Source organism: Tripterygium wilfordii, chromosome 9 (assembly GCF_013401445.1).
Source record: "Tripterygium wilfordii isolate XIE 37 chromosome 9, ASM1340144v1, whole genome shotgun sequence".
NCBI classification, from domain to species: Eukaryota; Viridiplantae; Streptophyta; class Magnoliopsida; order Celastrales; family Celastraceae; genus Tripterygium; species Tripterygium wilfordii.
Genome location: NC_052240.1, coordinates 3,618,202 through 3,632,591, shown reverse-complemented (window position 1 = coordinate 3,632,591; position 14,390 = coordinate 3,618,202). Strand labels below are relative to the sequence as shown.

Genomic DNA, 14,390 nt, shown 5'->3' with positions numbered 1-14,390 from the left:
AGCAATTATAGCTTATATGTGAGCCTTTGAATTCAAAGAGAGTACCTTTTAAGAGCAGATAGGCTTGCTAGTTTAGGAAGACTATCAAACACTATGGTGGTTAAGGAGAGATCTGTGCCTCCTTCTGTAAGGACTGCTTATGCAGCTGAATGTATTCTGACTGATTATGGTTTATCTTAATATATTGTCTTTTTTCAAAAAAAAAAAAAAAGAGAGTACCTTTTAAGGCAAATCTTATATATATATACACAAAAATGGGATAATATCTAAGACACAAATCTCAAACAGAGTACTGGTCTCATTTTCTTAAATCCTAATAATATACAACTCAAAATTTTTAAATATATTAAATCTAAGACAACACCATCTTTTCTTCCTGACAAATCTCACTTTTACCTTGAAATGAACAGGAAGGAGATGAAGAAGAAAAAGAAGAAATTGCAGAACAGAAAGAAGTAGTTGTATCAGGACATGAGGAAGAACCAGCAGAAGCAGAAGCAGAAGCAATCCTAACAAGCAAATCAACAAAAGCACCAATTATAAACCCATGGTTCTTCTTCCCATTAACCCTCAAATACCAACCCAGAAGCTCCTCCAAACCTTCCCAATCTTTAACCCCATGAGACTCCACCATCTCCTCCATTGATCTCCTGAAATCGACATATGGATCCTCTGATTCCATAGCCAAAGCCACACTCTCCTTGAATGGAAACCCATCTGTCTTTGCTTCTTCAAGGATTGAATTAGTGTCACCAGGCTCAAAGAACAACCTCTCTGACCTCATGACACCTCTCACAACCATCTCCAATGACTCCCCATCAAAATTACAATCCTCTGATTCAGTAGACAATGAAGCTGTCTCTGATGAGTTAGTGAACCATGAATCTGGTGTCTCAACCCCATCAACAAGTACTTGATCAAAGAAAACAGAATTAACTGTCTTGAACATGCTATCTCCACCTCTGAAAGATTGAGTCTTTGGGTGCTTACATGATGGCCATTGCCATGGATTCCTTGCTTCTTTGCTGTTCTTGAACAAAGATTTGATCTTTATTTTCTTCCCCATTGTTTTTCTTGATTTGTTGGAGGGCTAAAAATGGAGTCTTTGTGGAGGGTGGTTTGTGAGTGCCTGTAGACCTTGTGATTGCCATTAATGAGGTTCAGTACCTCATATTTAAAGAAGAGGTGAGGAGATGGAAAGAAAATGGAAGACTGGTAGGACCAATTCATGTGTTGTATTAAATTGTGGGACTTGTAGAATTTAATGTTATTCAATGCTTCCTCACAACAACTTAACACAACACTACCTTTTTTTTGTCAACAAATATTTTATTTATTTAGTTAGGCTAATGATTTTTGGGTATTAATTAAATTGAATGGTTAAGTGGGTTGATTACCATTAACTCTATTTGAAATGGAGGGTTTACTTTGATGATTTGAATTTTTTTTTTTCTATTAGTGTTAGTTTGGCTCTTGTCTCCTTAAAGCTCTATTTCGCTATTATATAATCACTTGATAATAGTTTAGTGGTGAATTTCTCTGGGTCAAGCTGTATGGATTCGGAAGTTCTTGAACTCGATTCCCACTGAAATATCAATAGCCAACACCCTTGTGGTCACATGTTGGACTTTAACCCAATTTACTAAATCATCAGGTAAGAAAATTCTATGCGTACAGGCTTGACAACCTGAATTTATACTCATATCAAATGTCCAAAAAGGATAAATTTATATAGTGTCGTTACCGGTTATCAAAAAAATTATCCTTTTTTGTTTATACAAACATTAGCATCAGCAATTGACCTGGTTTTGATTATTATAGTAATGGAAAATGACATTTTTTTGACAATTTAAGAAATTTTTGTTGAAGATATGAAGGTAAATATAAATTTTTTTAAAAATAAACTGAAAAACCCTTAAATTCATAAGAAGACAAAATTCATGTGACTTAATTCAAGGGAGATGGGTTGAATCACGCATACTTGACGTTCCCCCCCATGAAAGGAGGAGGCAAGATTGAGGCCTGCCTCACTATATAGACTTGTCATTCATTGGACACAACATTTTTATTCTATAGTTTATTATGTCATTGTGGATCAATTTAATAAAAAAAATAATTGTTTTATGATCATAATTTCATACTATATATTATATATTGGGTCACTCTTATATAACCCATGAGTCACTAATATTATTGAAATGTTTAATATTAAGATGACTTTGGTTTGTCTTAAGCATGCTAGCAAAACACAGGCATGCCACTAGGTCACGGTCTAGACCACACAAATGAACCTAAAAACTAATAAACTTTAGTTAAGCCTGCGTAACTAAAATATTTATCATTTGGATCACTTTCTTTGACCCTAATAATAACATGTTAGTAAATAATAGTTGTCCGGAACTCTGGTGAGTAGTTGGGTGGATTCCACGTTACAAAAAAAAAATGTGAGTTAATAATTTTTTTTTAAGTGTTCAAAAAGCTTTCTTTGGAATTTAAATTTGCAAAAAAATGTGCTTGATGTCCTACTGATATTGAAGATCTATGCTTGATTTAATACTAGGGAATTTCACACTATGTTTCCATGCAAGGAAGTTTCAGAGATAATGTAAATTAATTCTCTCAAGAAGAGAAAGAGATCCTGGTGTCTGGAATCTCCAGATTCAAATGTCTGTCCTAACCTTACATTCTTGAAGAGAACATGGTTGTTCATGAACTGGGTTTGTCCCCTGGATCAGATTCATAATTGGAGAAAACCCATCTATGCAAAGCACATGCCCCGTTGACCGCTATAATTAGCTGCTTAACCCTGTTTTTAAAGTCATAACAAAGTGTTAATTAAATGCCTAATAAAATCAATCATGGAACATATAACCACCAGTGAGTTTGTCTTATCCTGGAGATCTCATCAAACGAGCATCATATATAAACAAATGGATATCAGCATAAGCATGTAATTATTTATACCCACAAACACAAGTGTTATTCAAGTGCAATTTGGAACGAAATCATTGTACCTGTATGGTTGGTTTAGAAATGGCACATGTATTCAGGATATATTTGTGTGTGTATATATATATATGTATATATGAGATATATGGTGAAATTGTTTGCAGGGAGGTACTGTATTATTCAATGTTTGTGTACTGCTTTTGCATGATCATCATGGAATGAACGTGGAAGAATCAATAGGTGTTTGGTGGGTAAGCAAGATGAAGTATAGGGTATCTTCTGTCTGGTATATACAATTAGAAGTCATTTAAAAGTAAGGTAATAGCACATTTGATCACTAAATAATTTGACTCAATTGAACTCGAGAACCCATTTTTCAAACAGGCAGATTCAGGCAATAAGTCCTACAAAATCAACACTCTATTTCAGTCTCGCAAGTCTATACATTCACTTAAGCAGTATTATGTATAGCCGCGTTTGTTCATATCTAGATAATATTCACATAAGCAAAGATTGGAAACTGGTGAGTGAATCACCATCTATACTCCATAGAGGATCAAAAACAATGAGGTGAAATACCAGTAAATTCTTGGAGATCATGCCATCTTGCTGCTTCAACGATACGGTTTCAGACCTTCAGCTTCGGTTTCAGACCTTCAGCTTCAACATTTCTGCTAATTATAAGATAGTTGAGCTAAACCTATTTGCCATAACAGCTAAAACAAGTGGGATTTTGGCAAAGGATTTCTCTCTGAGCTCACTGCAGAGGAAAAATAGTTTTCACACGAGCCAATAGTCATGTAGTCCCGCCTAAACGAATCACCTCCCAAATTCTTCTCAAGAAATTTGGGGATCCATTTCATAAATCCAGGCTAAGTTTCTTGCCTCCATATGTTGCATGAACAGAATCACATCAAATGATATGGAAACTCTGAAACATTTTATTACATAATCCAAAATTCAAATCCATGCACAAAAAATATCAGATGCAAATTATATTTCTTCATCAAAGAGAGAAAAAACTAATATGATAAGTTGGATAGGCATCATATACTGACATAAAATAAAGGATAATACAAGGAAGAGTAATGGATATGCCTCAGAACTCATTAAATCACCATATATTGTCCCAAAAAGGCACATAAATACTGAGTCACAGCTTTTGTATGATCAATTTTGTCTAATTCATGGGTTGTCAACACCTCACACCTGTATAAGGCCAACAAAAATACAGTCAGAATGGTAAATAGACAGGAAGAAATCACGCATCAGATAGACATAAAGAAAAATACACATACATGAAACTAGAACTATACACATGCTCAGACCAACTGAAGTTATTGCTAATGTAGCCCCCACGGACGTGGTGAATATTGGGGTATGACCCTATGTTGAGTGAATCGTGGAGTACTCAGGCTACTTGCCTTCCTGTGCAATCATAACTTGCTCTAGGTAAACAAATGGTCCAATGTCGTCATTATTTTTGGGCAATCTGGAAGTTAGATATTAAGAGAATGCGCGCAATACTAATTATCCATAAACCTTTGTAGCTCCAATTCTTTCTCCAACAAGTGTAACATGCCATTGTAAATTTTCTTAAGGCAACAATAAGGACTTTGGATAGCAGTAACCCACCGCGAAGCTCGGGTTGCCTGCTAGTTATAAGTGTAATGACAACAAAGTCACACCATCTTACTTGAACACGATCAAAATCAGCAGAAAGCTTTTTTTTTTTTCATTGGAAATTCTAACCATAGATGAAAAACATGGTTTCCAAAGGCAAAAAAAGAACTAAAATCTTTTGGAAGATATGGTGGTGTATTATAGCTTCTATGCTACTGTTTTATGGTCCTTCCCCCTGAAAACTTTCTCCAATAACATGCAAGAAATGCCCGAAAAGTCCAAGATAAGCAAGACCTAAAAATGCATTTATGAATGTGAGGATGGAATGTTTGAAACATGAATACAAAGAATATTATGCATAAACTTCAAATATCAGCGTTTCAAAAGCATAGTAGAATCTACAATCATTTAAAAATATACAGTTGTGTTCTATAACACTCATCCAAGCACCTAAAAGAGGAAGAGGAGTAAAGGAAGTGCATGCCCCACTTGAAATAACTGCAATCATAATATAAATCGCGATGCCTCTATTCATTTGTAGGTTTGCGGGGAGTAATCTCATCAAATCAAAACAGTAAATCAAACACCAAGTTGCACACATACAGTAAATCTTGATGAGAGGGGGCATGTTTCCGCAAAAATGTAACATCCTTGCAAGCAATCAGAACAAAACACAAAAAAGAATTCAAAGCGAACTAACCAAATTGAGCTAATCAACACCCTAAAAAAAAAAGATATCAATGAATAAAATGAATTGAAGAAATACCAACATAGAAACACTTTCCATCCTTTCATGCAATCAAAATAAGATAAATTGAAATAGAAAGAAAATTCAAAAAAATTTAGATAAACAATATTACAAAAGAAAATTCGGAATCAAAAAAAGAAATAACTTAAAATATCTCAGATCACTTCAAAACTTAAAAATTACTAGTTATTTAAAAATCAAAAAATTAAGTATCTCTGTTCTGTATTGACTTTTCCAAAACTTAAAATTCATTTATGTTCCACCAATTACCACGCCAATCTGTGTTTCAACAATGGCTGAAGACCTGGCTATATCAGTATAACCCATTTATTTTGTTAGGTTACAAATTCTCATTATTCTAAGTTTCTAACTATCTCAACTCTTATCACCATTGCCAATTAAAGAAGCATCCACACAGGAAATGTGTACTTGCTTCTCCATTTCCTCTGGCACGTAGCATGAATCAAACTTACTGTTCTTTTTTTTTTTTTTTGCACGTTTACAAATAAGTGCAAGTTCAAATATCCTTCAACATGAGATCCTCTACCCATGACAGAAATTAACAGCTAGTGTTGTGTGGATTTTTCGGTCTCAAAAATGGATAGTTGGAAACTAAAGTGGGACCTGTAAAGAACATTCTAAAAGTCCTAACCTTGACAACAGCATTATGCTTTTACCCCAGAAGAAGAGAGAAATTATGGACAGGCATATATAGGACTCGGTATAAGATCACATATCAAATACTGCAATTCTTGAATGTACCTGGATGGTGGTTGCCCAGTTGTTTAGGGGCTCCGAATGAATGATGTCCTTTATCCAGCCATTTACGGTGGTCCAAATCGCTGCAGCCCTTGAAACTGAGGAGGCCTTGATTGTGTCTGCCCTCCCATTTGAAGAGGCCTTGATAATCCCCACCTATTGGGATCCAGAAGATTCTGAATCTCTTGTACCCGTCCCACTTTCCCAAAAGCATCACGCACAAATGCCTCCAGTGCAGGAGTAACACCAACATTCTGCCTCATAGCCTGATCCAGTACATCCCGGGCGATATCAAATGCATCCTCATCACAAAGCCCCCTAACCACAACATCATATATTAGAGCATCAGGTTTTGGATCTTGCTCTCCCATTTTCAACAGAACATGGGCAGAGTCCACGGCTTTTCCGTTTTTAATCAACCCACCAAATACCCTAGTCCCAAAACCCACAACTACCCTCAACCTAGCCTCCACCATTTTATTCAACATCTGCAAAGCATCATCTACCCTCTCCATCTTAAGATAGGTATCAATCAATGTCCTATAACTTGTGGCATCAGGGCTCAGTGACTTGGAACACAACTCGGTGAAAAACCTCTCCGCCTCCGTTAGCATTCCATTCTCACAAAATCTCACAATGATATTACTGTACCCAGCAACATCCATGGTAAAAGGCCTCGACCCAGGCTTTGTCCCTACCTTCTTAAAGGTATCAACTGCTTCCGCAAACTTCCCAAGTTTGAAACACTCATTCACCATTATGTTAAAAGTATCGGAATTCACTGCCTGAAAATTTGGTGGAGTGTGATCGTCCAGCATCTGCTCAAACAAGTAAGAAGCTTCCGCCTTTTTACCGTGCTTAAGCAATGTCTCCAGGAGCACATTACGAGTGGCGGGTACCATCTTGAATCCACGGTCCATCAAGGACTTGTAAGACTCCATAGCCTCCTTATCCCTACCTTGCCTGAAGAACCAGTCCATATAGGTTGCGTTAACAACCCCGTCATACACCAAACACCTCTCCTTCAACTCGTCAAATAATTCATTGGCCTTGTCCAAGTTCCCCATCTCCAAAAACCCACTAATCAGATTATTGTACACCAAGGAATCAGCCCCATGACCCTTGTTCAACATCTCGCGTAAGAGATCGACGGCCTCACCAATCCGGTTAGACTCAATCAAGCCTTTCGTCAGATGTCGGTAAGTGACATGGGATGGGCTGAACGGTGCATTGGCAATGATGTGGCCGTAAACTTGGAGAGCAGTGTCCACTTCGGACTTGTCACAGTGGGCGTTGATGAGATTATTGTAAGATACCACGTTGGGAATAATGTTAGACTGGTTGAAGAAGTAGTGGAAGAGGGCGATGGCATCGTCATAGCGCTTGCCACGATACATGGCTGCGATGATGGCATTGCAGGTGAAGACAGTGGGTCGTATGTTGGAGAAAACAGACCGGCGGGCAAGAAGGGCGGCAGCATCCAGGTCAGAGGCGCGGATTAGTGACTGCACGCGATTGTGGAGATTAAGCCGGGGGCCAACAAGTGCGGAAGTCGAATCCGGTAGAGCAGGGCGGGGAGGACCAGAATTAGGGGGTGGATTGGCATGCTGAGATCGGAGAGCGTGGAGAGGAGGCTCTATCCGAAGGCGGCGCTTCCTCCGGCGGCGTTCAGCGGCTGCTTCTTCTGCGGAAGAGAAGGCGAAGGAACGGCGGGCTTGTCGTTGTGCTGGGGTGAGACAGGAATCGGAATCAGAAGCATTGGGGAGTATGTGATGGATGAAAGAGCCTGACAAGGGCTGGGTGGCCGTAAAATATTCGCGACGTTGATGGAGGGAACGGAGGAGGAGGCGGTACAGGGACATGGTCTAAAACCCTAGTGGCAACTGGACAAAGGAGAAGCTGATGTTTCGCTCGTTTTAAAAAAAAATTCATGACCTATAGGCTATTATTGTAGTTTCGCTCGTTTTGGAGGGATAATATGGTAAATCAAGGCTGCAATGATAAATGGAACGGTCAAGGAAGCTGGAGATGGCTTTTTGCCGGCCCGGTGTTTTACACCACACATTCCATCGCTCCCGTCTTCGAGCGTATTCGAAACCCACCTCATCGTTCAAAAATTACCCTCCTACCTCGTGCAAATTTGCTGATCTGCCACTCCTGCAACGGAAGCCTCTTCATCAACGTCGTCATCGTCCATGGAAGCTCCTCCAGAAGGTTATCGTAGGAATGTTGGAATCTGTCTCATAAATCCTTCCAAGAAGGTAGTTTACCGCTCTATCTGTATGCATATATTGTGTGTTATATGTATCTATATATGAATACTGGATTTATGTGATTTTTGTAGATTTTTGCTGCTTCGAGGCTGGATATACCAGATGCTTGGCAGATGCCGCAGGTGATTTGCCATTTTTGCTTCACATGATCGCCTTTGTTACTTTGATTTCTTTTGAAGGTATTGTGCTCTGTTTGGCTGCTGAGAAAATTGACAATTTCTCATTTATTTAAGGATGAATGTGATTATTCCATATTAGTTGATCTTTTGTTTCATAATCAGTTGTTTGATGCACTACTTAGTTGATTTCAAGACATAAGAAAGTAGAAATCACTGCTGGTCAGTAAACAGCATGAGTTAACTTGAAATTGATATTGAGCTAGTAGCTTATGAGACTGAATGTTAGAAGAATTGTAAGTGTTTGAAGCTGCCAAGGTGAGAGTTATCGTTGTGTTCATGGCAATGTTATTTACTGACGTCCTGTGGAGGAAAGCGGACAGTTGATAATTACTAAAACCTATGTAAAGTAGATATTTCTGTGTTATGAGTAACAAATTAAATAGGCATTTTGGGAGTTGGTTAATCAATAAACTAAGTATTTTTATTATTTTACTGCTCAGATTGGTATGAGAAATGACACTAAAAATAAAAAATCATTGACAAGTAGTTTCAAATATGCTTGGGAAGACTAGTAACTTGAGAACAAGTCTGCTATAATAGAAACTATGGGGGATACATGTGGTAAATGGGCTTTGAATAATTGGGTTTAGAAACAAAATCTCCATTGTAGATCCATGCAAAAACTTGAGGGGAATTCATGATGTATGGAGTAATGGACGAATGAGTAGAAGCAAACTAACCATGCGAAAAAAAATATGAAAATTTCAATTTTAGTGGAAGTTCATTTGTTTGTATATGGTCACTGTTCAACTTCAAAGTTCTGTTACGAGTTTGAGCTTTTTATGGTGATGAAAAAAGAACAGTGCCTTAATACAGTAGTTGTTGCATTGTAATTGAATGTGTTACGAGATTTTCAGGACATCTACCAGACTACCATTTGTATGTATTTTCGCCCTACTACGAGAATAGGGAGAGATATCCTAAGTTTTTGTAGGAAGTTGAGAAACTGTGCTAACAATCATACTAACCTGAACTGCTGTCGTGTTAGCACTTGGATCTATTTTTGAATTTACTATATAAGTTCATTGTTAGCCTTGGTTTTTGGTGGAAGATTTACTCCATGTTTTTGTACACCTGTGAAAACTAAAACAGGGGGGCATTGATGAGGGTGAAGACCCAAAAGTTGCAGCCATGCGGGAACTAAAAGAAGAGACAGGAATTAGCTCAGCAGAAGTTATTGCCGAGGTTTTGGTTTTTAGATATTGTTTCTTATGGTCTGCTACAATTTTTTGAGGTATTTGTGTTTTGCTTTATGATGGCATCTGGATTAAGAACTAGGAAAAATTTAGCAAGGGATCATATCTGTTTTCTGTGTTGATATTTTCTTAAGTCTTATTAGATTTTTGTTGAACGGTGATGAAATTATTGCATTTGTAATGGCTGTATGTGTCACATATGCTAATTGGTTGTTTGAGATAATCTTGGTCCATTTGGAGTTGAGATCAACTTTTATACATGGGAAAGGAACATTGGTACTGTTGTTATTGTAAGTCTTCCTATTATATTATTTCTTAGCTGCGGTGATGTCTCATTATCTCACTTTCCTGATCTTGGTCTGTTCACTTTCCTTATTGCGCGGAACATTGTGGATCTTGTACTAGGCTGACCTATTAGTAGGGGATGGACTAATTGAGCTTTTTATATATGGAACGACTTTATGAAATTTTAACGGCTCACTAGTTCAATGACTACCCTCTTGTGGTATACAAGAGAAGCATGTAGCAGTTATTTATAAACTTGCAACTCACTTGTATACCACTTCTGGATTGGAATTATTGTCATCTCTGTCCATGGTGTACTCATTTGTTTGCTGATGCCCAAAACTGCAATCAAGTCAACCTTGCCATGAAGAAAGGCTAGTGTATGCAGTATGCACCCTTGCGAATTCATCTTTTTGAAGGGGTTAAGAGTATTAAGGGAAGAGGTTCTGGATTTGCTTGCATATGATGTTGAAATACAGGATCTGATCGGTTCTTATCGGGTTCTCTCTTATATATATATTTTTTGGACAATCTCACACTATCTCATCTTTACGAGCTTAATTCTGATCCATATCGTGTCCTTTATTCAACCCTTTCTAATACGTGAATTTAATAAACATACTGCATATCCTATATTCTCGGTTAAAGGGCTCACATTTTCATTTTTTTTCTCACACTCTCTTGCATTGTAATTCTACAGTTCTTTGAATACATATTGATTGTCAAACACATAAGCTTGACAAGTGGATGCAGGCCAAGTTGTGTGCTTCTCTAATGTGTGCCATTTTATGGCGTCAGGAAAAATGATACCCTGCTTCACCACAAAGATACAACACCCCTCCCTCCCTTTATTTCTGAGTGGCTGCACTCGTGTGTTTGTATGTGTATGTATCTCCATGCGTGTACATTTTTCACTTGAAGACAAAGCAAAATGCTAGTGTTGTCTGGGTTATTTAGCATTCTGTCTTCATTATGTCCCCAGCTCTGCAAATATCTCTGCCTCTACCATTGTTTACCTGTTTTTCTTTCCCATCTTTGTACTGTTTTGCAATTTGAAAAATAAATCTGATACATGCATCCCACCTGGGTTTATCACAGTTGCCTTGTTGGTTGACATACGACTTTCCACCTGAGGTTCGGGAGAAACTTAGGCATCAATGGGGATCTGACTGGAAAGGTCAAGCACAGAAGTGGTAAGCAATCATATAGCCTATTTACAGTTAATGATGACTGCATTCAGAATAACTACAACACAACAGGGTTGGGTTGGGTTTACCTGCTTGAGAATAACCCATTTAAGGTTCGCCGCTTCTTGTCCAGACAATTTTTTTTCCTTATTGACCCTGTTGTTGCATGCAGCTTACCACTCAACTTAGAATCAGTGACCTTATGTATATCAAGGTGTTGACTCTAGCTTCATTAGGTATTTAAGTTGTAAGAATGCAATTATAGATACAAACTAATGTTTTGAAGTTTACTTCCTATAAACTGATGGGCTTGCATGCACCTGTACATTTGGATGTGTTTTCGTATATTTCTGGGTTGGTTCACGTTTGATCTAGACCTAAAGGTTTCTGGAACAGTTTTTTTAATTCAAGTACAGAAGCAAGCTGAAATTACATTTATCTAAATTCAATATAACTTGGAAACGCAAATGCCAGGTTTCTCCTTAAATTCACTGGGAAGGAAGAAGAAGTTAATCTTTTGGGGGATGGAACTGAGAAACCCGAGTTTGGCGAGTGGTCGTGGATGTCACCAGAACAAATAGGTGAACTTGTAGGTTGCCCTATCTTATTGTTTTCTTTTTGTGCGCACACAGATGAAATCAGTCTTTAATTTTTCCCTCATTTGGTTGCAGGCTGTGGATTTTAAGAAGCCTGTTTGCAGGGAAGTTCTGGCTGGTTTTGCCCCCCATCTTCAAGAACAAGAAGCTATTTCTCAAATTTCTGCATGATTAAAGTACACATGCTGATTACTTGTGTTCAAAGGCCAGAACAAATCGACCATGAGTTGCTCGTCTGGTTAACAGCTTGGATATCCCACTTTGGCAGCAATGTTTTGATGTGATTGTAGTCAAGCATCCTAAAGCTATCAATTTTCTTTTTCTTCATTATGCATATGCGGCACATGTTGTAAGAGGCATTGCTTTTCCAGATGTTAAAAATGAACTAAATAATTTCCATTCTGGAATAAATTAGCCAGTTTCTTATTCCTCTAGGCGTAAATCTCTTAAAGGGAAATGGAACAGCAATTGACAGTGCTCAAATGCGATTGTCAGTGCAAGACAATCTTGTGATAACCATGAACACCGGGAACTTTTAAAAATGAAGCATGAAATCAAAGAACGTAGACAACGAAAAACTAATCACGGAAGATTCATTGCGGATAAGAAAGCACAAAGTTAATCATAACACATTTTTGTATCATCTAATCCCCCAGGGAACCAGAAGGCTGCCAATAATGCATTCCACAGAACAGGCTTTTCTGCTCAGATGCAGCTTCAGTTAAATTTACTTCGACAATAACTCTCATAAGTTCATTCTTCAATTGTCAAAATTGCCTCAAGAAATCACAGATCCTAAAACACCTTTGAACTTGACCAGAAAACTACAAAACTGCAAGCATAAATCAGCTAAACAAGCCAAACTCGACTACTACGACTTTTGACAGAGTGCCTAAGAAAAAGGAAAGACCTGCAAGTCCTAAAGCATCTTTTCAAATATATTTTGGATATGATCTGCAACAACCCCAGCAATTATCTCAGGGGAAAACCTTCTGACCATGTCTTCCCTTGCCCTCCTTCCTTTGGCCTTCGCTTCCTCAATATTAGTCATCACATGCCTCATCAAGATTTGAAGTTTATCAACAGAAGGTTCAGCCCATAGATGACCCTCGAATGGCCCTTCCACTACTTCACTCATCCTATCCACTGGTAATGGATAGCCATTCTCCTCTGTCAAATACTCAGTTGGTCCAGACCAATTTGTTGCGATGACTGGTAAAGACATAGCCATGGCTTCAACGAGAGGCCTTCCCCACCCTTCTCCTCTTGATGGTAAAACAAATACATCGGCTGCCTTATACATTTTCGGCAAATCAATTTGAGCTATGTGAGAATCAATGACATAAATAGGAGCCCAACCATTATCAGGTTTTTCTATATCAGAACCATCCACAAAATCCAGAATCTTGTTCCCAAAATCATTATCAGAGTGATATGGATTTGTCAACAAGTATAATGCAACCCCATCAATTTGAGAGAATTCTTTCAAAAATGCTTCCAACAAGAAATCCCAGCCTTTCCTATACTCCCACTTAAACACGCTCAAGAACACAAAATTCTTCTCTGACTTTGAACCTAAGACCAAATCTCCTATCGATGCAAGATTTAAAGGCTCGTACTTGATTGGATCGAAGAACTTCACATCAATGGGTTGAACTATCTTCACAACCTTAGCTGGATCAACCCCACTTTGTACAAACGAGTTCACATGAAAATCAGTAGGAACCCATACATAGTCCATTCGGTTACAGCGCTTGACATGCTCTGGATTCACCCTATCAGTCTCAAACATCGTCCTACCAATCACAACCATGAAATCCTCATAACCGGTTGGTGGGCAGGGAACGGTCTGAAACAATGGGGGATACCAAGCACCAGGCTCACTATGACATATCACAATGGTCTCATTCATTTTACATTGCTTTTGGTTCTCATAAAGTTCAAATGCCAAGCTCTTTATATTCTTAGGCAAACCCTCCCAAAATTCCAAAGATTGTAAATCACCATGTTGTTCAATACTAAGTCTAAATCTAGGGTTCTTCAAGTTGTATTCATTAAGAGCTAAGATGTAGGACCAAGATTCTGAGCAATAACCACCCCCTGAAAGGAAGGGAGCCATCCATAACACACAATTTGAAGGCAAGGAAATGGGATTTGGTTCTTGGGTTTCTGAAAAAATTGACTGAAAAATCTTGGGGTGTGGCCAGAGAACTGATTTCAGGTGTTGGATTTGGAAGAAACCGAATGAAATTGCTAGAAGCAGGATTAGGGTTGGTAATAAATAGAATGTTAAGGGTTTAGTGTTTGTTCTATTGGTTTGGTTTCTGGGGTGGTAATGGTTTTCATGAGAATTCATGGATTAGAAGATAAAATTGAATTACTTCAATGTGATTCTGAAATGATAAGCAATTCGACAGAAAGAGATCGAAGGAGAGGATGAGAGAGTACCAGATACTGCGAGACTGGAATTGAATCCCTTCCGGTTTTTCTACAACCCCCAACTGAGTGGACTCGGAATCAAGAAACTCCTGTACTAACTTAACGGCAGTACGGCAAGGCAACGAGTCAAAGGCCTAAAATTTACGCCCCACAAGG

At 38.2% G+C, this 14,390-nt stretch overlaps 4 protein-coding genes across 5 annotated transcripts; 1 reads left to right on the top strand and 3 right to left on the bottom strand.

Moving 5' to 3' along the window:
• Window positions 1-190: 190 nt before the first annotated feature.
• On the bottom strand, window positions 191-1,379 carry LOC120004924 (transcription repressor OFP13). The gene has a single exon (XM_038854275.1). The coding sequence runs from the start codon at window positions 1,064-1,066 to the stop codon at window positions 353-355; it is 714 nt and encodes a 237-aa protein (XP_038710203.1). The 5' UTR covers window positions 1,067-1,379; the 3' UTR covers window positions 191-352.
• Window positions 1,380-3,867: 2,488 nt separating this feature from the next.
• Window positions 3,868-7,984, bottom strand: LOC120005555 (pentatricopeptide repeat-containing protein At1g10270-like). The gene is made up of 2 exons (XM_038855252.1): window positions 6,083-7,984; window positions 3,868-4,158 (listed from the first exon to the last, which is right to left on the bottom strand). The coding sequence occupies exon 1, from the start codon at window positions 7,939-7,941 to the stop codon at window positions 6,145-6,147; it is 1,797 nt and encodes a 598-aa protein (XP_038711180.1). The 5' UTR covers window positions 7,942-7,984; the 3' UTR covers window positions 3,868-4,158; window positions 6,083-6,144.
• A 105-nt stretch (window positions 7,985-8,089) lies between these two features.
• On the top strand, window positions 8,090-12,223 carry LOC120005558 (nudix hydrolase 26, chloroplastic). 2 transcript variants are annotated; one of them, XM_038855255.1, is made up of 6 exons: window positions 8,090-8,340; window positions 8,424-8,474; window positions 9,624-9,716; window positions 11,111-11,205; window positions 11,674-11,788; window positions 11,871-12,223. In XM_038855255.1, the coding sequence occupies exons 1-6, from the start codon at window positions 8,275-8,277 to the stop codon at window positions 11,964-11,966; spliced, it is 516 nt and encodes a 171-aa protein (XP_038711183.1). In that variant the 5' UTR covers window positions 8,090-8,274; the 3' UTR covers window positions 11,967-12,223. The 2 variants fall into 2 exon arrangements, with proteins under 2 accessions (XP_038711183.1, XP_038711184.1); XM_038855256.1 differs by lacking the exon at window positions 9,624-9,716.
• Window positions 12,224-12,365: 142 nt separating this feature from the next.
• LOC120005556 lies at window positions 12,366-14,337 on the bottom strand. The gene has a single exon (XM_038855253.1). It carries the CDS (start codon window positions 14,149-14,151, stop codon window positions 12,715-12,717), a length of 1,437 nt encoding a protein of 478 aa, XP_038711181.1. The 5' UTR covers window positions 14,152-14,337; the 3' UTR covers window positions 12,366-12,714.
• Between the last annotated feature and the right edge of the window lie 53 nt (window positions 14,338-14,390).

Excerpts from the sequence above, each read along its gene's own strand:
- LOC120004924 (XM_038854275.1), bottom strand. The coding sequence starts at position 1,066 with ATGGGGAAGAAAATAAAGATCAAATCTTTGTTCAAGAACAGCAAAGAA.
- LOC120005555 (XM_038855252.1), bottom strand. The coding sequence starts at position 7,941 with ATGTCCCTGTACCGCCTCCTCCTCCGTTCCCTCCATCAACGTCGCGAA.
- LOC120005558 (XM_038855255.1), top strand. The coding sequence starts at position 8,275 with ATGGAAGCTCCTCCAGAAGGTTATCGTAGGAATGTTGGAATCTGTCTC. Across the intron at positions 8,475-9,623 it reads ATGCTTGGCAGATGCCGCAG|GGGGGCATTGATGAGGGTGA; the intron begins GTGATTTGCCAT and ends AAACTAAAACAG. Across the intron at positions 11,789-11,870 it reads CAGAACAAATAGGTGAACTT|GCTGTGGATTTTAAGAAGCC; the intron begins GTAGGTTGCCCT and ends ATTTGGTTGCAG.
- LOC120005556 (XM_038855253.1), bottom strand. The coding sequence starts at position 14,151 with ATGAATTCTCATGAAAACCATTACCACCCCAGAAACCAAACCAATAGA.